The 22,749-nt window shown below is 41.7% G+C and overlaps 1 protein-coding gene across 1 annotated transcript in view; it reads right to left on the bottom strand.

The window, feature by feature from the left end:
• RGS5 (regulator of G protein signaling 5) overlaps positions 1 to 22,749 on the bottom strand; it is a 47,594-nt gene that overhangs the window by 6,673 nt on the left and 18,172 nt on the right. The window contains exons 2-4 of the mRNA XM_032845459.1: positions 17,274 to 17,384; positions 9,760 to 9,821; positions 991 to 1,157 (exon numbers count right to left, since the gene is read on the bottom strand). Coding sequence (XP_032701350.1) covers positions 991 to 1,157; positions 9,760 to 9,821; positions 17,274 to 17,384 — 340 coding nt within the window. The remainder of the gene's footprint in view (positions 1 to 990; positions 1,158 to 9,759; positions 9,822 to 17,273; positions 17,385 to 22,749) is intronic.

Raw genomic sequence — 22,749 nt, 5'->3', positions numbered from 1 at the left:
GGTAGGCAACACTACTCGGAATGATTGAATATCAGAGAAGTACAAAGCTCTTTCCTAATCTTAATGTTTAAAAGAAGGGATGTCTTGGGGCACTTGGGTGGCTCAGTTCGTTCATCAACCAACTCTTGGTTTTGGCTCAGGTCGTGATGTCAGGGTCATGAGATGGAGCCCAAGGTCAGGGTCCACACTCAACGGGGATTCTGCTTAAGGTCCTCTCTCCCTCTCCCTCTGCCTCTCTCTCTCTCTGTATGTCTCTCAAATAAATAAGTCAGTCTTAAAGAAGAAAGAAGGGATGTGTTTAAAACTCCAACACATTGTATCCAGCTGCTAATAACTGCTATTTATCTGTTACTTTTCCACTCAGAGGCCTCCTCTAATGAATCATTCCGATAAACATGCCTCTGTTCACTGAGCCAGGAACATATTCTTGCATTACTTTTAGAGACGATCAAATGACAATTTGCAACGTACGAATCATCTGCATATTGAACTAGGTGTGGCCGTGGCCGTTTCTCTTCAAAATCTTAGTTCTGGTTCTTGCCGCTGTGTTTCCCCACCAGTTCCCGCTCTGAAAAGCCTGAGGTGAATATTCAGAGACAGGAAACCGAGGTTGCTACTTGCCTGTGCCAGTGTGTTATGTGGGTCCATCTGTGACTCATCGCCATGAACTGGTGAATTTTTCCAGCAAAATACAAGACTTGGAGAATTTTTAAAGTCATGACAGCTCCGTTTTAAACATGCTCTAGGTACACAAACATGCATGTATGTGAGATGTTTCCAGTGAAGGAGACTGAGGATGGGAGGACTTTAATTAGGGACCTGTCTGAAGTCACACATGGAGGGAGACCTGGCATCAGGGTGTCCACATCCATTCACCTCACAGGTATTTGCTGACTGCTCACGACGTGCCAGGAGCATGGTTTCCGTCCTCTCTGCTGCCCAGCTCAGAGAACAGTGGCCGCACTCAGCCACCTACCCATCAAGACCTACCTCTTTAGGAGCCTCAGTTTGGATGAATTCTTCATAAATTTTCTTTGCCTTCTCAGCCATCTTGGCAGGGGACTTGATCTTCTTGTAGTCCTCACAGGCAAGCCAGAACTCAAGGTTCTCCTCACTGAATTCAGACTTCAGGAAACTTTTGAAGCTGGCAAGTCCATCTAGCGAGGGGAAAGGTCGGTTGGATGGATAAATGCATACGTACTACATATATAATACATGTATTATAAGTTTATCTAAAACATATTATACATTTATTACACATTTGTTGCTTGTTTATGAACACTGTATGCTGCTGTAGAGACTTGGCTCATTTATCACCTATTTCCATCACTTACATAAGAACACGTGTTAGCTCATTTAGTCTCATAAACGTAAGAGACAAGTGCTATTAATGTCCTATTTCACAAATGAGTTAAGAGAAGTCAAGTGACTTGCTTGTAGTTAACCAGCTGGTAAGTGGCAGTGCTGGAATTCAAATCCAGGCAGTCTGTATTTGTTGATGAAAGCTTACCCGTGCACAGCATCAAGGAATACTATGAACGTCAATACCATGCAGATACTTATCAATTAGCACAAAGAAAAAAATGCATTTGAAACTTGGTCTGGCAGTGTAACATCGATGTTGATTATCACATGCAAATGACTTACAATCTTTTTTTTTTCTTTTTCTACAGATGATATTTGAGCACATATTATGTTCCGGGCACTATGATAAGTCAGCATGGTAAGTAAAGTCATCATGGTTCCCACCCTAATGAAGCTTACGGATGCTAGAGAAAATAGAAAGAAAATGAAGAAACAGGTAAAACACTGACACGACAAAGTAAAAGCCATATTAAAGAGATTCACAGAATAACAGAAGGCTTTTAAGCTCGTTTTGATTTTAGGAAAGGCCTCATGAGAAAGGGCTATTTAGTTTGAGATGTGAGGATGAGTGGGAAGGGACCCAGTGAAGTTACCATAAGACAAACAGTTCACTCTGCCCATCGATCATAGGTCAGTATTTAAAACATTCTACATTTAATATAATTACAATTACTGTGATTGTGTTTTCAGTGTGCTGTGGTTCATGTAGACTTCAGCTTACTTTAAAATGTTTACATACATGTGATACATACATACACATACAAGTATGTATATTAGGGACTCTTGGGTCCGATCTTTGCATTACTTTTTCTTTCTTAATCTCCACAGTGAGAGATAAGTAGAGGGCAAGGTAAAGGTTTAGGAAGGCACTGGAGAGGAATGAAGGAAAAATCACTCTGTAGGGTCAATATTTTCCTTGTTTTTAAATCTAGGTATATATATATATATATGATTTTATTTATTTATTTGACAGAGAGGGAACACAAGCAGGGTGAGTGGGAGAGGGAGAAGCAGGCTTCCTGCTGAACAGGGAGCCCCATGCTGAACTCGATTCCAGGACCCCGGGATCATGACCTGAACAGAAGATAGACGCTTAATGACTGAGCCACCCAGGAGCTCCTATGTATATATATTTTTTAAACCCAAAGTCCAACAAACACCTAGCTGTAGAGACAACCCATGTCCCTATCTAGGAAAAGCAGATTTCTGAAGGGAGAGGAGAAGAATTCCAGTTTTGCAAAGAATGTCACAACCACTGGCCAGCTCTCCAGGTCACTTTGTCTCCCAGGGCAGAAGCAGGACGACCGTCCTCAGTAAGGACATATCAGGGTCCAGTGTTGCTCTAACTCGCTCCCCATCAGGACAGACTTGTTCGCCATTCATTCTCTTTGGGGAACACATGCATGAACTGAATTCATTTCCTTTGGTCTCATTTCAGTCAACCGACCTCTCCCTTGACTACCTCTCTGTACTGCTTCTTACAGACTCTCAGCTTCCATTCATTCATCTTCGCTGGATGCATGGATTTCATCTGGCCTGCATACAGCATGTGTAATGATTAAACCAGCATCTCTGGCTGTCTTCTTCTTTTTTTTTTTTTCCCAATTTACCTCAGTAGAGGTTGACCGTCTGCATGCCCCTCACAGTCCCCTGCAACCACATTAAATTCTAAAGAAATAGGATGGTAGGTGATAATTAACTTGGATTAGAGCTGCCAGCAATTTCCGGCTCCAAACAAAACACTTGCATTTTAATCCCCTCTTTTTGTACTTCACCTAAAACAAACAAACAAACAAACAAACAAAAAAAACTTTTTTTTTTTTTTCCGTTGATCAACATCTAAAAATACATCTGGGGGCAATGGTAGACATGATAAACAATTTTCTCTTAGAAACCTAGCTAGCAGAATTACTACAAAACTGTTCGATTATGTGTGCCTAGATAAAATCAGGTGTGTTTTCCCCTCTCTCCCTGCATATAGATATAAATTTAAACTAAGGATTTTGCGGTATTTTTAGCAGCGTTTGTTATAATTTAGTGACATGGGAGTAAACATATATGCTGAAAGGAGGCCTAGATCTCTGTCATGGTTAAAGTTTTCGTTGTTTGTTAAACAAAAGGTGGCGGATAGTCTCTGTTGAAATGGAAAGATTCCCAGGCACTTTTTGCTGTCTGGAAATGAAAGCAGGAATGAAGTCTTATGAGCATTACCCACGCAAGACCACGGAGGAAACTATAGCTTCGCAGAATAAGTCTGTGGCCAATTTATTCTCATCCGGCCCATGGCCCCACCAGCCATCAGGCATTCTGAATCACCCATTCCACAGCTAAAGGTATAGATAAAATCTCAGTCCTCCCAAGCATTGTTATTTATGACCTGAGAACACATGCCAGACTCCAGAACAATGTTAACATTTACCAGGCATCTGGGGTGGGGGCAGCTTGGAAAATAACTTTCCAGTGAAGTAAGTCCATTTCCTGGGTACTGGCTCTATCACTCATTGAATTCCGCAGTATTATTTCAAGGCTTTTTATCAATGCACTCACTCTGAATGGAGACTCATAAAATGGCTTTCTGCTCTATTGGTTTAGGAGATCCTTAAAGCTATTCTTTCTCTCAACTGGCTTTTGAGAGTTCTCTGAGTGGCCCCTTAATAGGACCCACAAGTCACTCTCCAGAAACCTTCTCCTCCTTAGCCTCTGAGTTTCTATTGGTCCATTCCCCAATACTCTCTGTTCAATTCCCATAACCCCTGAGGAAGTGCTCTTGGGTCAGAGCCAAACTGACCCTAGGAGGAATGTCTCTATTCTGCAAAGAACACACACATCTTCTCTGGGCCACACCACTGCCAGTCCACCTCACACCCCAGTCGATCCCCCAGCACTCATTCCTGCAAAACCCCGCGCTGCTCCTTGATGAGCCTGCACACAGCCTCGGGATACTTGTCAACACACCTCTCCAGGTATCTATTGCTGAGGCAGCAGAGGAAGCCCACCTGACCTCGGGTCTTGTGGGAGTAGTCTGGGTTGTGACCCACATTACAGTCCCAGAGCTGGCCCTCATGAATGGTGTCCCTTTGGACATCCAAGCAAAATAGTGCAGCAGCCCTATGCAAGAGCAGCATGAAGCCAGCTATATTTTCCTATGAAAATAAAATAAAAAGAGTGTTAGACAAAGCCAAGTCGCTTTGGTATAATAAAAATATTGAAAACGAGATTAGAATAAATCTCTTCTCCTAGAGAAAGGATGGTGAAATTTAATGCATGGCTAGCTGATAGGTGCCATTGCATAGCTTATTGGTTCACAGCACGGGGTCTGGAGTTAAGGCTGCCTGGGGTGGATCTTGGCACATCACATAACCACGGCAATTTGGACAAGTTTCCTGCCCTTTCTGAGCCTCCGGTGCCTCTTCTGTTGAACAGGTATAATCATGGAACCCACCTGAGAAGGTTGTAAAGATTTGGTAGTTCATGTAAAGCTCTTAAATGGTGTTGAACACGTAGCATGATAGCTGGCTCAGTAAGGACTGGCTTTCATAATTGTTATTCATGCTCAATTTAAAATTCATCTTTATCACCATCTAAAATCCAACTCAAATGTTACCTCATATGGGAGGATACTACCCTCCCACTTGCCCTTGGAGATTTTTTATTATGATGACGGAAAAGCTCACTTTGTTCTTCTGTTGGGACTGTCGCTTACATGCTGGTCTTCTCCAAGAGGCTGTCAATTCTTTAAGTTCAAGGTTTGAGTTTCATTTACTTTTGCTTCTCTTTCATATTCCACTTCCTAGTCTAAACCTGTCCTAATTTTTTTTTTTTTGAGAGAGAGAGAGTGTGAGTGGGTTGAGGAGGGCAATGAGAGGGGGAGAGGGAGCAAGAGAGACAGAATCTCAAATAGGCTCCACATTCAGCATGGAGCCCAACACGGGGTTCGTGACCCTGAGATCATGACCTGAACTGAAATCAAAAGTCGGACACTTAACCAACCAAACCACCTGGCGCCCTTGTGCTTAACATTGAGTAGATTTGTGCTGAACTGAATAAAGACCATTAAGGGAAGCATTTGTTTCCAAATCATAGACCTGAAGAACACAAACTTAGAAGAAAAGTAAGTTTTCTGCTAACACTCTAATGTTTTGTTTCCTAAGCAAGTTACCCAACCTCAGTATGCTTTTCTGAAAAATAGAAATTGTTATTGTACCTAAGTCCTAAAGTGATTACACTCATTAAATAAACCAATATAGGGGCATCTGGGTGGGTTAAGCCTCTGCCTTCAGCTCAGGTCATGATCTCAGGGTCCTGGGATCGAGCCCCACATTGGGCTCTCTGCTCAGCAGGGAGCCTGCTTCCCCCTCTCCCTCTGCCTCTCTGCCTACTTGTGATCTCTGTCTGTCAAATAAATAAGTAAAATATTTTTAAAAACGAATAAACCAATATATGCAAAGTGCTTTGGACAGTGCCTGGTACACGGTGAATAATACAAAAAAGCTCTTGCTTATATTATTATCATTATTGCTTTAAAGAAATTTGCCACTTCCAGTAAGCCAAGGACACAGATGAGCCAGAAAAGGGAAGGGAAAATATTGGAAACCAAAGAGAAGCAGGAGGTGAATGCGAAGATAGGAAAAGGGGGAAGGGCGTGGAAAGAAGGCTAGATACAGGCAATTCCATTCCCCATGGAAGAGTTCATATCTCAAGGGTATCTCAGGAAATATGCTGACCTTTTGGAGCTCCTGGGAAAAAAAGAATTCACATAAAATCTTTCTGCTATTAGATTGTGTGTCATTCCTCCTCTGCTCTTAAAGACAGTCACGTGGAGAAATTTAATGTCACTGTCTTATTTAAGCTCCCATGTGCAATCTGTTTTTGTGTTTAGTGAACGACACACTGGTTATTTGTCCCATGGACCTAATGAAAACAGATGGCGTCAACTACAGAACTGAATACAAAACGTGTAAGAAACTGATGTACTTTCAAAACAGAGTCAAATACACTGGAGGATTAAAAATGATTTTTTAAATGAGGAAAAGTAAGAGAAATCTTGTTAGCTGGAGAAGAAAAGATTGAGTAGCACCTTAATTGTCTTATTTTTAAGAGGTTAGGTACCAATTGATTTCATTTCCACTCAAGAAAAATGTGGATTTAAGGAATACTTGGGAACTATATCAATTGTGAGTGAATATCCTACATTAATGGAACAGAATGCCAAATGTTCTTTATAAATCAATGGAGGTGCCACTCTTCAAGTTTAAATGGTTTCGTTTATCCAATCAAACATGAGAGAAGAGACTGGCATTTCAAATGCATGGATTTCTCAAATGTGTATTTCTTTGTTATATATTTTGCATCAATCACAGCTAATGTTAGAGATTTCTCACTATAGACTATTAGTTTTAGCAGAGTCAAACAAAAACATCTCATGAGAACCGAGTTGCTCAAGTGTGGCTTAAATAACATTCACAAGGCACGATAGCTGGTTTTTGGGAGAATAGGTCAAATGCTGCTTCTGAAGGTTGATGGTGCCAGGGTGGAATTATTTGGGTGTGACAATCATTCCATTAGTCCTTCTGTAGGGACAGGTAGACAATGAGAAGCAGGGAGCAAAGACAATGTGTCAATAGGGAGACACAGAGCAAGAAGGGGAGTCAGAGAGAGAAGCGGGGGCAGAAGGGGAAATGGAAAAATAAAGAGGAAGAGAGAGACAGAGAGACAGTAAGAGCAGAGGACTATACTTGGAGAGGGAGAGGTTGTTTTGTTTACTAATGATGTCCCCTTTCCGAGGACGTGGCTCTCCTGTGTTTCCATGAGATCTCTCTATTCATATCAGAAACCCTCTTTTTCACTTGAGTTAGTTTGAATATACAGATATCCTTTCAAAGGAAGAATTTTGACCTGAATGAATATCAAATGCTTTTCCACTTATCCCTTGGGGAAATCAATTGCCCAAGTCTTAACAATGTTAATTACTTAGGAGGATAATTATGTGGAACTTAAAATTATATGGGATTATATGGACTTTCTCTCCTCTCCATCTCTGAAACAAACAAATAAATCTTTAAAGAAAAGATTATATGGACATTATATTATATGGACATTAAAGAAAAGATTATATGGACATTGTATTAAAGATTATATGGACATTATATGGATACACACACATACAGAGATATATACTGTATAACACACATATATATGCAAATTAACTTTTAAATATATATGATTAAATGAAATGTGAATATTATATGTAGATAGTTACACAAGCACACACATGTGAATATATATTTTCCACACTGAGAAGTAGAAAACATTACTGTGAGAATCTCAGGGCTCAAGGTCACACCATGGTCATTGTCTATGTGCAACCTGAAGAACTTCAGTCCCTCAACAAATGCTAAGGTGTTAACACCAACTGTCTCTGGCTTAACCTCAACCCCTGTCTTTCTTCTATCAATAGCTCCCTGTCTCCTACAAGCCTGAAACATATAAACATGTGGCCTGAAGGATTAGTGTGACCTGAAAAGGATTGTATATATGCACACAAATATATATCCTTCTCCTTAGTGGTTTTGCAAACATGAGAATAGTTCTGTTACTTCTCAGGGTTTCTTGACAACAGCAAGAAATAGCTGCACCCAGGATATTTGGGATTCATAATGTATCAATATATCATTTGTGAGATTGCAATTGGCCCCAAAACCATTAAGGAAGACAAGAAATAAGTCAATTGATAGACATATATATTTTTCTCTTGGTTGATCACACGGGATTTCTGGATCCAGGAAGCAAATTGAATTCATTCATCCATACATTAAGCCAATAAACATTTACTGAACACTTTACATGTGTTGGGGCAGGGTATTCCGGTTAGCACAAGCAATAAAAAGAGAATCATAAATGAGTAAAATTAAGAAAGTTACAAAGTCGAGGTTTGGCTGTTCTGCCTCCAAAGATAATGATTCTATCTCAGGTAAACAGAAGCTTCCCTACCAAAATGAAGACATTAAAAAAAAAATCATATATAATTCTACTCTGGGCCTATTGATCATGATGCTCCTGTGAGAAATATTTTTAAAATTTTTATTTTTGCAAAGCATCTAACAAAGTTTCATATGACATTCTTGGGGTAAAGATGTAGAAATATGGGTTCTGAAAATTAACTATTCAACAAATTACTCTCCCCATATGGTGCACTTCTTATTGGGAGATTATTCAGATCAAAAGATTGAGTCCTGGGGGTGCCTGTGTGGCTCAGGGGGTTAGGCATCTGTATTTGGCTCAAGTCAGGATCTAAGTGTCCTGGGATCAAGTCCCATGTAAGACTCCTTGCTTAGTGGAGAGCCCAAGTCTCCCTCTCCCTCTCCTTCTGTCCCTCCTCCATCCCTGCTTGTCCTCTCTCTCTCTCTTAAATAAATAAATAAAATCTTAAAAAAAAAAAGATTGAGTCCTGGCTTTCACTGAGTTTATAATTTATCATAGGAGGAAGATGCCTATGAAAAAGTACACCATAAGATGTATTAAGCAGGAGAAAAGTTGTGCAGGCAGAAGCTCTGGAAGCTCAGAGGGAGATCAGTCTGGATAAGACTAGGCATTTTGTGTTTAGATTTGCTTTTATAGGAGAGGAAGAATTTCTACAGCTAGAGATATGAATACAAAGTATTCTAACCAAAGGGACTGCATGCAGAAATTCCCGAGGGAGAACACTTCAGTGTGACTGCAGACCAGCCATCTAGGTATTATGGAGCAGCTTAAACATTGGAAACTTGAAAATGAAACTGTAGGCCTTGGGAATGGTAAGGATTTGCATTAGGGGAAAGGCAAGTAGTGCTCAGGTGTATTGGTATTAGCTTGGAAATGGGTTCTTAGTAGCACTTTGGTCATGTCTTGAATAAAGATCCAACCAGCAAGCACCAGAAGAGGAAACTAAGGTCTGGGGTGAGAACAACCCACGTTGGGCCAGAAAAACAGTTAATAGCAGCTTGCATTGAGACATACTATCCAACCTGTGCTTCCTAATCCAGTGGTCTGCACACTACTCTAGCCAATCCTTGTCAAGTCATTATGACACTAAACTGGAAAAGGCAGTATCTCTCTTTTCCTGATAAAAACATTAAGAAGCACATGTGCCAAGCCACGTGGGTAAGCAGGATGATGGGAAAACAACATGCAATCCTGAGTCCGCAGGACATTTTATTTTCACATTCTCTTCCAATGCAGTAGACCTTTCTCTTCTTATGAGCTAGATAACCACACTCCCTTGGCATCCTTACCTTGCTGAGACCACTTTGAAAAATGGAAGAAATTTCAGAATTGGAGAAGGACACAGACAGTACAAAGGCAACATTTTGCCTCTGTCCCTGCCCTGAGCTTTTATAAAAGACAATTCCAACTCACAGTTGTTCTGCAGAAGCTTGTCCAGGCAGTCACGCCACTGCAGGGCCTCATCCAAGGAAGGTCTAAATTAAGAATTAGGGAAAAGAAAAAGGCAACAGCCATGAGAAGAAGGGAATTAACCATTCACTGATGATGTCTTGGACCTGCTTTTCTTAGAAATGATATACCCAATGACCCATCCTCAGGACAAGGGAGTTTGTTATTTTCTTTCTAATAAATCAAATTTGGTGGGCTGGGTTTGCTTTCACACATGGATATTGTGTATTTTCTTTCTTTCTTTCTTACTCTCTTTCTTTCTTTTTTTCTTTCTTTCTTCCTTTCTTGTTTAAGATTTTTATTTGTTTGGGAGAGAGAGCAAGAGAGCAAGAGCATGAGTGGAGGGGAAAGGCAAAGGGAATGGGAGAAGCAGGCTTCCCACTGAGCAGGGACCCCCTATCCCAAGGTTCCTGGGATTGTGACCTGAGCCAAAGGCAGACACTTAACCACCCAGGCACCCTAAGAGTGTGTATTTTCATCTCCCTTTGCACAATCTGTTTAGGTCTCTCTCTTTTTAGAAGCAAAATCTATTTGTCATGAAGCTGTGTCTTGGCATTCTTGTATATTCCATGACAGTATCTCCAATTGTGACCTTTTTCCCCAAATGTAACTGAATGAAATACAGTTGCCCCATTATAGGGATTGAACTCATATTCTGTGCCTCACCAGTGCTCCCCTTTTGCTGCCCAGTTTAATCAGCAAAGGGCATTTGATTCCACATCTGTATCCCATTGCCATTGTTAAGGCTGGTGGAAGACGGAATGTGGGGATGCTGCCTCATGGTGGAAATGTGATCATGGTATGTCTACATTTTTAAAAATCAGGATGCATTTTTCCTGCCCAGTTAGGATAGGATAATAATTTTTAAAATATTTTCTCTGAGAAGAAAAGTGGTTACACATCGTGAATGAGAATGTTGTACATAAATGCTTTAGATGCTGACTCAAAAGGAGAAGGTAATAGCCAACACATAATTCCCCTTAGGCTGTTTTTATTTTAACATTTATCTATGCAGAAACCCCGCAGTTATCTCGTTAAAACCACCAGCTCTTCTCTCACAGCAGGATTGTGTCAAGGCAGACTGCTGTTGTCTGGGAAAAATGGCTGACTCTGCCCTCCTGGGGCTCCCCTCCTCCAACTCCTGCATTGTCATGTGAGTTCTTCCTCGTCAAATCAAAAGAGACTAACAAGGCAGGCACTAGAATATTAGGGCTGGGGCACGTGGGTGGCTCAGTCATTAAGCGTCTGACTTCGGCTCAGGTCATGATCCCAGGGTCCTGGGATCGAGCCCTGCATTGGGCTCCCTGCTCAGCAAGAAGCCTGCTTCTCCCTCTCCCGCTCCCCCTGCTTGTGTTTCCTTTCGCTGTATCTCTCTCTGTCAAATAATAAATTTTTAAAAAATGGAATATTAAGGCCAATGAAGGTATTCTTCCTAAGTTGGAATGTCCTTAGCACTTCGTTTTTTGTTGTTGTTGTTGTTGTTTTCTTTTTTAAATCTACTCTTCAGACAGCATAGGAACATTCCTGCTTCTGTCTTTAAAAAAAAAAATCTTGGGGTTTTAAGCATTCAGATTAGCAGCTGAGGTTGACGAGACAATTGCTACTTCTACTTTTTATTGTGCTGTCCTGGCTTAAATACTGCATCACTTTATTTATGTAAAGAGTCCAAGATGGCAGTAGCTTTTTTTGGCTAAAGTGCTGTGAATATAGCCTTCACTTCTGTGTTCTTCATTGCAGAGTCTTAATTATTTGACTTTCCATAAAGCTTTATGTTTTTACTATTTGAAGATTAAACACGGTGAAAAGAAAAAACTCACATGGTTTCCGTTTTCCTGGCTAGAAAACAGGTGTCATCGATTAAGAGCGCCACACCAATTCCTCGGAAATTTGTTTTTAGTAAGTGAATGACCCTCCCTCCCCACCTCATTTTCTTCTGGTTAGTACAAAGGAGCACAGGAAAGAGAAATGACATGAGGAAAGGATTGCAAGAATTCTTCTGCCTCATTTTATTTCTAACCAGAAGAGGACTTGTTTTCTAGAGGTCATACCTCCTTTTGGTTCGTCTTTATAACTCTTCCTATGTGTGTGTTATTTCATACCTACATTCTTAGCATTAGAGCTCACATATCTTAATTCCTTCACTACAGGGGGTTCAACGCTCTGCTAGACACGCGTCACGGGTCTATTGATTGTTGACAGAAACATCAGGACAGTAAATAGTTGGACAAAAGAAGCAAAGAAAGGGGGAAGGCCTGGCTCATTCACTGAATCTTTTTCTGATTTTATAAATATTCTCATAAAATGAGATCACCTTCCTTCCCCCTCTTTTCCTCTGGTTAATACAGAGGAGCACAGGAAGAAGAAATGACATAAGAGGTGCACCACACTTAAGTGTGCTACCAGACCCAATTTGTCCCAAACAGTCTTGTTAGAACCAGACTAATGATCAATAGCAGCCATACATCACAGCCGAGATTAAATTCCTGAAAAGGACATGTGCTGAGCCCGCCTGGGGGTTAAATTAGTCCAAATTGATTCAAGGACACAGTGGAGCAGGACGCATGCCCCACTGCATAAAGCCCAGTGTTCTGATCACCAGCCTAGGAGGAAGCAGAGGTTCATCCTGTCCTGATTCTCAGAATTTGCCAGCCCTCATTAAGTCTGACTTCTTTGGAAACAAGATAGATGCAGATCTAAATGGCCAATAAGTGCCCTGGTTTGCAAGGTCATTGGTGACCACAGAGAGTGGGCACGGAGTCTGTGTGTGGGGGGGGAGGCGGAGGAAGCCTGTTCGCATGAAAGGCAAAATAAACATTTATAGAGATGATTAACTGTGTGTTTTATAATGCCCGGTGTAAATGCCAACTGGTCCAGGAAGTGGCCATCTCGATGGAAGTGTTCTCTCTCTTTACTATACTCTTACCTGTGCACTTGTTGAATCTCTTACATGGCCACAACGTACTCACTGCCTCAAGGTAGAGTTTATCGGTCATGGAGAATGTCTTCCATTCCACCTGGCCCACGGCGCACCTGCAGCACTAATCTGTACCGCAGTAAGCATGTGTGGAATGCAAACATTCACGATGGTTCCATGGGACCATAGTTAGTCTGGTTGATGAAAGCCATAAATGACCCGAAACTTTCATTTTGAAAATGTCAGCCCCGCGACCCATTACTCCAGCTGTGGGCAACTCTTGATGCTTCCTAAGCTGTAACCATGGAAAAGTATTTTAACCTCTTGAAACACCAGTGGTTTCCTTTCCTTGTTCTTTTTTAAATCTACACGGTCCCTGGCACACATTTAAACACTTCTGGTAATGTTCTCAAGTGCTCTTCTTCTTGACAAGGGAAATGAAATCCCAGTTATTTATTGGCCCTGAATGCCTGCTCTGCTCTTCCTTCCTTCCCTGCAGGGCAATTAGGTCCTGACTCCACTCAAGTCCATTCATGGAAATTTGTTAAGCCCGTGCCTCCGGCCAACAGTGACCTGGTGCTGAGGATGGGGATGCAGATAAAAAACACCTGCCTCTTTTCGTGGTCTCTCTGTGGCCAGACACTGTACATCCAGCTGTACTCCTGGCAGTGATGCTCAGTCAGCAGTCCACCCAGTGAGAGCAAGGGTATGGGAACAACTGGGAACTGTTCTCCTCTACAAGGCGGGGTCCTGCTTATGTGTGGAGGTCATCCTAGAGTTATAAAGTGGTAAAACACCACCAACAAAATGTGGTTAAAAATTAGTGGCGGGGTGCCTGGGTGGCTCAATCAGTTAAGCATCTGCCTTTGGCTCAGGTCATGATCCCAGGATCCTGGGATCGAGCCCTGCGTCTGGCTCCCTGCTTGGTGGGAAGTCTGCTTCTCTCCCTCCGACTTCCCCTGCTTGTGTTCTCTCTCTCCCTGTGTTTCTGTCAAATAAATAAATAAAATTAAAAAAAAAATTAGTGTCAGGGGCACCTGGGTGGCTTTGTTGGTTAGTTATCTGCCTTTGGTTCAGATCATGATCCCAGAGTCCTGGGACTGAGCCTCCATCGGGCTCCCTGCTCAGTGGGAAGCCTGCTTCTCCCTCTCCTGCTCCCCCTGCTTGTGCTTTTCCCTCTCTCTCTCTCTCTCTCTCAAATAAGTAAAATCTTTAAAAAAAAATATAGTGGCATAGGCCAGAGGGAAAAGGAATATCTAGAATATAAAATAAACCATAGGAATATCTATATCAGCTCCTGGGCATTTCCCAATTGGTTCTATGACAAGCCATGATAACAGTTATTGCAAACTAAATTTATGTGGTGTACTGATTTGTTTATTACTCATGATGAGGACCTAGAGCATAGCCTTGGGGAATGGTTACATACAGAGAGGGTAGGCAAAAGTGGGAGTCCTTGGAGAGAGAGAAGGCAGGGTTAGACGTGAAGGAAGAGAGTTTTCAGGAGGCCAACCATTGAGCAAACTCTGGCAAAGAGGAAAAGGCACACCTGTAGAGAGGGTTCCTGTGGGTGGTAAGTTTTAAACCAGATAAGCAAGAGTGAATAGAAGATCCTGGAAGCAGTGGCTTTTGTGAAAGGAGATTCAAAACCAAGCAAGCGTGGCTGAGAGTAGAGTCAAGAATAGAGTCAAGCGGACGTTGAGGAAGCGGGACCTGTCTCCAAACTCGTCTTGTTGGTCACACTTGGACCACTTCCTGGAGCACATCCTACTACTCCGGACTGAGACAGAGATCATGTAACACCTGCTGGCTGAGCAGCCCATCCTGCATTAGATAGTTAGAAGTTTGCCAGGGTCAATCACAAGTCCTCCAAAGCAAGTTACATAACCTTGTGATTTGCCTTTTTAAGCCTGCACTTCATGCTGGCTCTTGGGAACACATCTTCGATTGCAGTCGACTTCGTGTCTCGTAGATTGCCATCCCTAAGACCCCAAATAGATCCTTTGGTTGTCTTACAGCTTCTTCTGGATGGACACGTCCTGTTTCTAGAACTACCTGATGAACACAAGAGAAAGGGGAAGGAGTAGGAGGGAGGGGCTGAGACAGTTTTTTTTTCAGAGTTCAGAGTAGAACATGGTCCCAGAGGGAGGAGAGCAATTAAGAACACAGACACCGGCTACGGGTGGGTGGTAGGAATATAGGCAAATCTTTCCTGTTTTTTTAGATTTCTGTTTTTCTAATGAGAAAAATAAAAACATTTAAAAAAAAACCCAGAAAATGCCTTTTTTGAGAGGGGGGCTAGAGGGATAGAGGGGGAGGGAGGGAGAGAATCTTAGGCAGGCTCTATGCCCTGCACGGAGCCTGACACAGGGCTTGATATCACCACCCTGAAATCATGACCTGAGCCAAAAATAAGAGTCGGACGTTTCACCGAATGAGCCACCCAGGAACCCCAGAAAATGCTTTTTTAAAAAGGGATTGCTTTTTTTTAAAAGATGAGAGGGTTAAAAATACCTTCAGTCTGGAGAAGGTTTATTTTCTTCTCTGAGAGAAGAACACGGGTACAAAAATACAGAGAAGTTTTAAGTGGGGGAGAAGAGAGATTGATTGAGCTCATGCAGAAAACAGTCTTTTCCTGTTAGTTAAAAGGCATGGATACTTGCCAAAACCAAGGAGGTGGAATGGGTTTAGGGGCTTGGAAGAGGGTGGGAAAGGCTTGTAGTAGTCACTGACAAGTGCAGACGCACAGGCTTCATCCCCCCTCCCCAAATAATTCAAACTCCTGGAAGAAGAAAGGAAATAGTAGATAAGAGAAAAAAATTATCCAATAAATATCAACCCCAGCTTTCCTTTCAAACTGCTTCTGTCCGAATCCCTGTTAAGCCAAATAGTTCAAGTGTCTGTGTGGAACATTAAAGCAGAGAATCAAAGCAGGAAAGGTAGAGCCATACTTTTTAAAGTGAATTCCTACAGATCCATAACCACCACATTGTTTATTTCAAAACAGATTTTTTTTTGATCTGTTGCTGTTGCAAAATGTGGTTCTTATGCCCCTCCCAGTGCCTGGTGCCTGCCACTCCCCACTGAATTAGCTTCCCCTTTCTAAATGCACCAAACTCAATTATGCCTCACTTCTGGTTGGGGATCACTTTGAAGTAATATGAGGGGAATGGAACTATCCACTTAGGTTGATGGAAAAATATTTAAAAAGAGGAACCTTTTTATCTCCCAACCAATCCAGCTATATTAACTTGAAGGTCATTTGGACCAAGAGAAGATTGACCAGTTTATACAGATGTCAAATTTAAAAAGACACGGAGGTTAAAAGGGATTCCTGTGCTTTTACCACCCTTCTGCCATCTCCTCGAAGCTTTCAGATAGCAGAATGGAGGAATTCGAGTACATTTGGCTTTCCTCCTTCCTGCTCTCCTTTCTTGATTTTCAGGCCCATGAAACTGTTTGAAGGGGAAGATGGAGGGCATCTGGGGGGAAGGACTGGCTGCGTAGCGGGTGGGATGATGGGAAGCCATGTGCGTGCTCAGGGTAGAGTTACCAAGTCATGGCAGAGTCCATGCAAATGGGGAGCTGCACCCCATGCCATACAGCTTAAATCTATATAGTCTCACTCCTTGCCTAAATTGGTGGAAGTATGTGTGGGAAGGTGAGGGAGAAGGGGGAGAGGACTATGGAAGTCCAGTCAGGAATACTAATTTATGGATTGGGGTTAAAAATGATTCATATACATTAAATAGAATTGGGTAGGCAAGAATTAATTCCTCTGTCAAGTAACAGCCTTCTGTTCCTCTGAAGGAATCATATTTTGGAGAAGAAGCTATTCAGCTTAAATTGTCTGCCTTGGTCTTAGCATCTTCCTGAGGGAAATGTTTCCATTTCTATCCTCCCGCCGAGGAAGCAGCCTTGGGTCCTTCCTCAGCAGATGAGCATCCAGTGATCTTTTTCTTTTTTTTTTTTTTTTAAGATTTTTGTTTATTTTTTTGACAGAGAGAGATAGCCAGAGGAGGAACACAAGCAGGGGGAGTGGGAGAGGGAGAAGCAGGCTTCCTGCCTAGAAGGGAGCCTGATGTGGGTCTTGATCCCAGGACCCTGGGATCATGACCTAAGCTTGAGCCAAAGGCAGATGCTTAACAACTGAGCCACCCAGGCGCCCCAAGCATCCAGTGATCTTAAGTAACTGGGTCAGGATCGGTTACCTGAACCCCAGGCAGCAGGTGGTCAGGTATTTTTTCTGTCATGCTTCTGTGTGGTGAATCGCTGAGGAGATATTTAAATGCTGTTGCCACTTTATAAGGTATGCTCTCTCTCAAACAGGGTCCCAAGGCAGGGCCTTCTCTTTATTGTTAAGTAACCTGATGGTATTGCATGTTATGGTCCTGACATAGGAGAGTAGAAAAATGCTTATTTACAGACCAGGTATCTGAGGGATCTTACGATCGTCAATGAGTAATAGAAAGTGGAGAGCTCTCCAGATGAGGGATGGTGCTATACATTTGAGAAACAGCCATCCCTTGGGGGAAAAGGAGTGGAATCCATGTTCATGACTCACTTCTGGGTCTTGGCTGGTTTTTCTGGCTTCTCATTGTATGGAATGACAAGGTCAACAGCTGAGTCTGGCTTCTGGAGGAGAATTCCCAACTTGATCTTAATCTCCTTGGCCCTGAAAAAAAAGATATAAGGAGGAATAGGAACACCATCAGAGCATACAGATCTGAAACACAGATTTCTTTCTGTGTCAAAGGAACAAAAATGAACAAGACCCCATTTTTACTGTTGTGGCAGGAAGAATACTAATGTAGAAATGGGACACATGAATCCTAATAATTAACATTTATCAAGCTCTTTTTAAGGCCCTGATTAATATGCATTATTAATTATTATGTATTAATATTAATATGCATTATTTCATCTTAATTACTGTTTTGCATGTATTCTTTGACTTTATATATGACGAATACTACAGTATTATTCCCATTTTACAGATGAAGACATTGAAAGTCAGAGTGTTTAAATAACTTACCTAAGATAACCCAGCGAGTCTGTGTTGGAGATGGGACTGGAGCCCACACCATCTGACTCCAGAGTTCACAGGTGAGCTACTCACTCCCCTGCATACCTGTCTTCTGAGGGTTCTGGTCCCACATCTGCCATTAATTAGATGTAGACTATTTGAAAAAAATAATATATATATATATATATATATGTACACATATATGTGTGTGTGTATATATATATATATATATATATATATATATTTTTTACCACTAGGCCTCAGTTCCCTCATCTATAAAGTGACAGAGCTAATCAAGATGTTTTCTTCAGCTGTCTCCAGCCATAAAATTAAATTATTCTGCCTGAAGATGTCTTCCCTATAAGTGTTCTTTATTTAGATGGATTTGATTTTTTTTCCCCCAACTGCTTGCCCCTTGTTCCATAATGGCTACTGGCCTATGTTCTTTGCAGTAAGCCTTCGGGAGATGAGCATTCATTGCCAAAGGACCGATGATAGCAGCATTTTATCACTGCTTTCTACCCTCAACATTTTGGTGAGTAGATGGAGTCAGAATTCTGTGCCTTCCTCTACCAAAGGACACAATCATTTTCATGCCTCATTTCAAAACTAACCTTCTAAGTCTTCCATCATTTCATGGTGAGTCTGAACTCAAAAGAGCACCAAGCAAGTTGCGAACATTAACCTGTAAGGCAAGCTGTTGTAGATGTAGATGGAGAGAGCCCCAAAGCTGCTTTTTCATCGTTGCTTTAGCACTTTATACCAGGTCTTAAGACAGGATTTATCACGTTGCACCATGGTAGCTGATTCATGTGTGTTTTCCAAGCTGGGTGTGAGAGCCCCATGAAGGCGGGCATCAATTCCTAAATACCTTCACCTCCTGGGGCATCACAATGCATGGTGACACCGTCAACACTCAAAAGCATTCACCAAAGTCAACTAAAAATATCTTGAATTTGTTCTTCACAAGTCTGCTCACATGTGTCTCCAAGTCCATGCTCATCTGAACCCAAATCTTCAAGAGTTATGATGGGATTCATCCTGTGGCCCGATAGGACTTTGCTGCTATACATAGACTTTCCCCATCCATTCCCATGGAGACAGGGATGAGACCATTTAAGTACATAAAACGTGTGAGATTAACAATCATGGATATCAAGAGAGGAAAAGTTAAGTAAATGGACTGTATACCTTACCAAAAAAACCTATAAATACTGAATCAGTATCATAGTTTTCTTTAGTATCATAAATACAAATTCCAAATTATGAACTTAATTTGGTCACGTCTACAATGTCTTTCTCTTTCCATTTCTTTCTGCGTCCATTCCACACCCCAGCAAATCAAGCTCACCCAAGCCCGGCACTTTGCTTGAAACCGGGCGAGTTCCGCGGGGGAGCTTACATAACACAGGAGAATAAGAATAAGTGTCATTTTGCTTCCAAGCTCAGCAGGTTGCTTAAATTAACTAATGTTTTGGATTTTTTTTTTTGCCTAGAAAATGGGACTGATAAAATAGTACATCCTCTTTTTCGTGATGATTAAATATGCTAATCATGTGAATCACTTAGCAGAGCATTTGGCATATAATACTGCTTCTTCAAAGTTAGTTCTAACTGCATAATCCTTTTTCCAACTGAGCTTAACCCGTGTTCCCTAGCTTCAAGTACCAGATTAAAACATCCAAAAAGATTCCCACAAGTTACTAAGAATTACTACTCCCACCACCTGCCATATTCTAGCTCTGGAAACAAGAACCACCAATTTCATATTTATCTGGAATAGAAAGAAAACATTACTAGGGCAGGGAAAGGGGGTGGGGGGAAGGCATGCAATATTTGTGGCTACCCTCTGCTGGCTGGCGTCCAGTAGGACTGCCAGAAACACTGGGTCCATCTTTGCCGTCCAGTCGTACTATCCCACCCAGCTCTTGAAGACAATCCATTACACTCTCCTTCTGGTCCCAGCTGCCCTCAGTCCCTGCGGTTAAGGGGAGGGCTGCATGCGGGACCGTGTTGAGCCTCGACCTTGACTTAGTAGTTCACTCACCGACGTTTAGATAAGGATTATCTATTGAATGTGTCCCAGATGCTTGGTTTTTTGTTTGGTTAATTCTTAAAGTTTTGGCGTTTTGTTTTGTTTTGTTTTTCCTTTCAACTTCTGTTTATTTTTTTTTCCTTCCTTCCTTATGCCTTTTGCTCCATTTGAGCTATTTGCTTTTGTTAAAGGCAAAGAGATATTTGTATATGATTCTCTGGTCAAAGACTAGGATGAACATGAAGGGGTAATTAGAAGGAAGGAGTGGAGTATTTTTATTAAATTGCATTTATCCATTACTGCTTGAGCATGCTTACTGTGTCAGCAGTAGGCAGTAAACACACAAACACAATGTTTGGTCCTTGCCTTCAAGGTCCTGATAGCTGTTTATGGCCTCAAACTTGTGAGAGAGCCCAAGCACTGATTCAAGGAGAGGGTGTCCAGAGAGCAGCAGAGCTCTGGCGCCCAAGGGCAGGTCAGAGAGCTTCTCAGAGGAGGCAGAATGGGAGCAGCAGTTGGTTGGGTGGACAAGAAAAGGACAGACCTTCCAGGCAAAAAGAGAGGAATGTGCGTAATGTTTAAAGATACACAGGACTGGTTCTTCTATATTTCTTCAGTGCAATGTGTGATTAGAGAGAGCAGAAAGTCTTGTTAGAAGACGCGGGCTCGCTCTGCCTGCCCTCCCTGATGAACAGAAGGACGACAGAAGAACTTCTGTACAGCACTCCACCTAGGGTAATTGTGATAGGAAAACAAGAAGAAGGGGGTAAAATGATTGAAAGGTGGCTTCAAAGATGGTCTGTGAATAAACGGGTGTCATCCTCTCTTACAAACTCAATCTGTGTCAAGTTTTTCTTTTGTTAACTATTTCAAGATGTTTTTTTCCCATAAAAACACTGTCTATTAATGGTGGTTAAATTGCTAAGACATCCCACAAAAAAAACTTTTAAAACCAGAACGAATCCGAACCCTAGTACGGTTTTGTTGGTATCACTGATTAAATTAGTTTTTCCTGGGATGATCTAGAAATCAATGGCCATTTTTAAACTGTCTATAGAAAATTATATTTCATTTCCTCAGGGTAGACAAACATACCGGTGTATCAGATTACTCTTTTCCTCATACTTGCCCTGGGGATATAAAGGAGAAAGGACATTCAGGGCTTTGCTTAAACTTCTTTTGATGGCTTCAAACTCCTAACTTCCTGTATGTTCAAATATCAGACATTAAAGAGAGTCTGTAAGGCAGGCAGGCAGTCCATTTGGTTTAATTAGGAGTTTGCAGGAATAGAGAATAAATAATATGATTGCATCTCTTCTTCTAAAACACTAAAAGTTTATAGGATGAAAAGTTATCAGATGCTAGAGTTGAAACCACTTGAAACCTTTTATTCTTTTTGCAAGGATAAATAGTGTTACTACATTTGTTTTTCTCCTTAGGAGTTCCTGGAACAAGCGGGGAAACATCCCCCCTTGCCTCTTCCTCCCAGCCCCACCCTCCGCACACATAAGGGAACAAAATAAACCAAGTGGAAAATCAAACAAAACGAAAACTCAAACCTATCATTTTATCTCCCTCCCCCTTAAAAATCAACTTGGGTGTATCTGACATGAATTTAATGTCAAAAACAACCCCGTCCGGAGAAGGAAACTTTTTGACACGTTGATGATTTCAACTCGGTCTTGGGCTCTGTTTTACCGTACATCCGACATTTTTCCTGGCTGAGTTACATTAATGCTGGTGAACAAGAAACAATTTGCGTCTCCTCCCATCTCCTCCCCATCTTGGTATCCTTTGGTTTTACAAAGAAAACATTGTTTTGAAATAAAATCAATTGAAATACCTGGGTGAAAGTTTAATTAGAGGCTGGGAGGAAGATAATTCCTTCTGTAGATGACTCACATTAGTGGTTTCAAACTGGAAAGGCTTTAAGTAATTGTAGGGTTTGCAGTTTTAAATCTGTGCCTTCTGTGGGTATAGTGGCCAGAAAATCAAATTTCAAAAGGCTCTGGACCACCCGGGTCTTTCCTTCTAATGGGCGAATTGAGTCCAAGTTATTACCTTAAGGTGCACAGGCATGAAAAACAGTACAAGCAATCAATGGAAACAGAAATAATTGTAACTTAATTTTTAAAAATACAGTTCTGTTCAAGTAGAATATAGGAGAGCCGACTGTGTATGTAAAGTCCTATGCTAGGTGTTTCAAGGGTTACAGTGAATCATGATTTCTTGTCTCCTCCTGTACATGCCAACTATATGCTAGATATTTTTCTAGGCACTGACCACACTGGATGAAATAGAACGACTGAAGGCCCTAAGTTCAATGAGCTCAAGTGTGTGTCACTGTGAAAACGTGCAGGCAGTGCAATGGCAGACATAGGTCCCACAGTTGTCCCTACAATGTTCACAGAGCCATCTGTATTTTTCCTTCATGGCCCTTATCAATTTGCACACATATCTCTGTTTATTTGGGTCTTGTCTCTCTCTCCCATTAGAGTGACAGGTCTCCAGCAATATCAATTCCAGTCTGAGCACATTTCTCAGGCCTGGCACTTAGGAGGTCCTCAAAAAAGACCTGCTATGTACATCAACGAATCAAAAAACGAACGAGTGAATTGAATTTCTACCTAAGAGTAAAACTACATTTCAGGTTAAGTGATATACTGGGGTGTGGCGCAGAAGAGGTCCCTGAGAACTGGGCTGTTTTTAATTTGAATCGCTGGGTGGGAGAGGTTAAAAGCCACTGAGTGACTACAAGGACTCTCAAGTAACTAAATTCAATCGCAGAGTCAACTGAATTCAATCGCTCTCGGTTAAAGAGGTCGAGAGGCAGGTAAGGCTCAAACTGAGCATGCACATTCGTCCCTCACGCCAGACCCGGCAATACTCCAATGAGAAGGGGCGGGGAGGGCAATGACAACCACTGACAGTCTGATCAGAATCTACTGTGAGACCATAATGTATCAGGACTTAAACAGA

Source organism: Lontra canadensis, unplaced genomic scaffold, assembly GCF_010015895.1.
Source record: "Lontra canadensis isolate GAN:19392208 unplaced genomic scaffold, GSC_riverotter_1.0 scaffold164, whole genome shotgun sequence".
In the NCBI taxonomy this organism is placed as follows: Eukaryota; Metazoa; Chordata; class Mammalia; order Carnivora; family Mustelidae; genus Lontra; species Lontra canadensis.
This window is presented reverse-complemented; position numbering and strand designations above follow the sequence as displayed.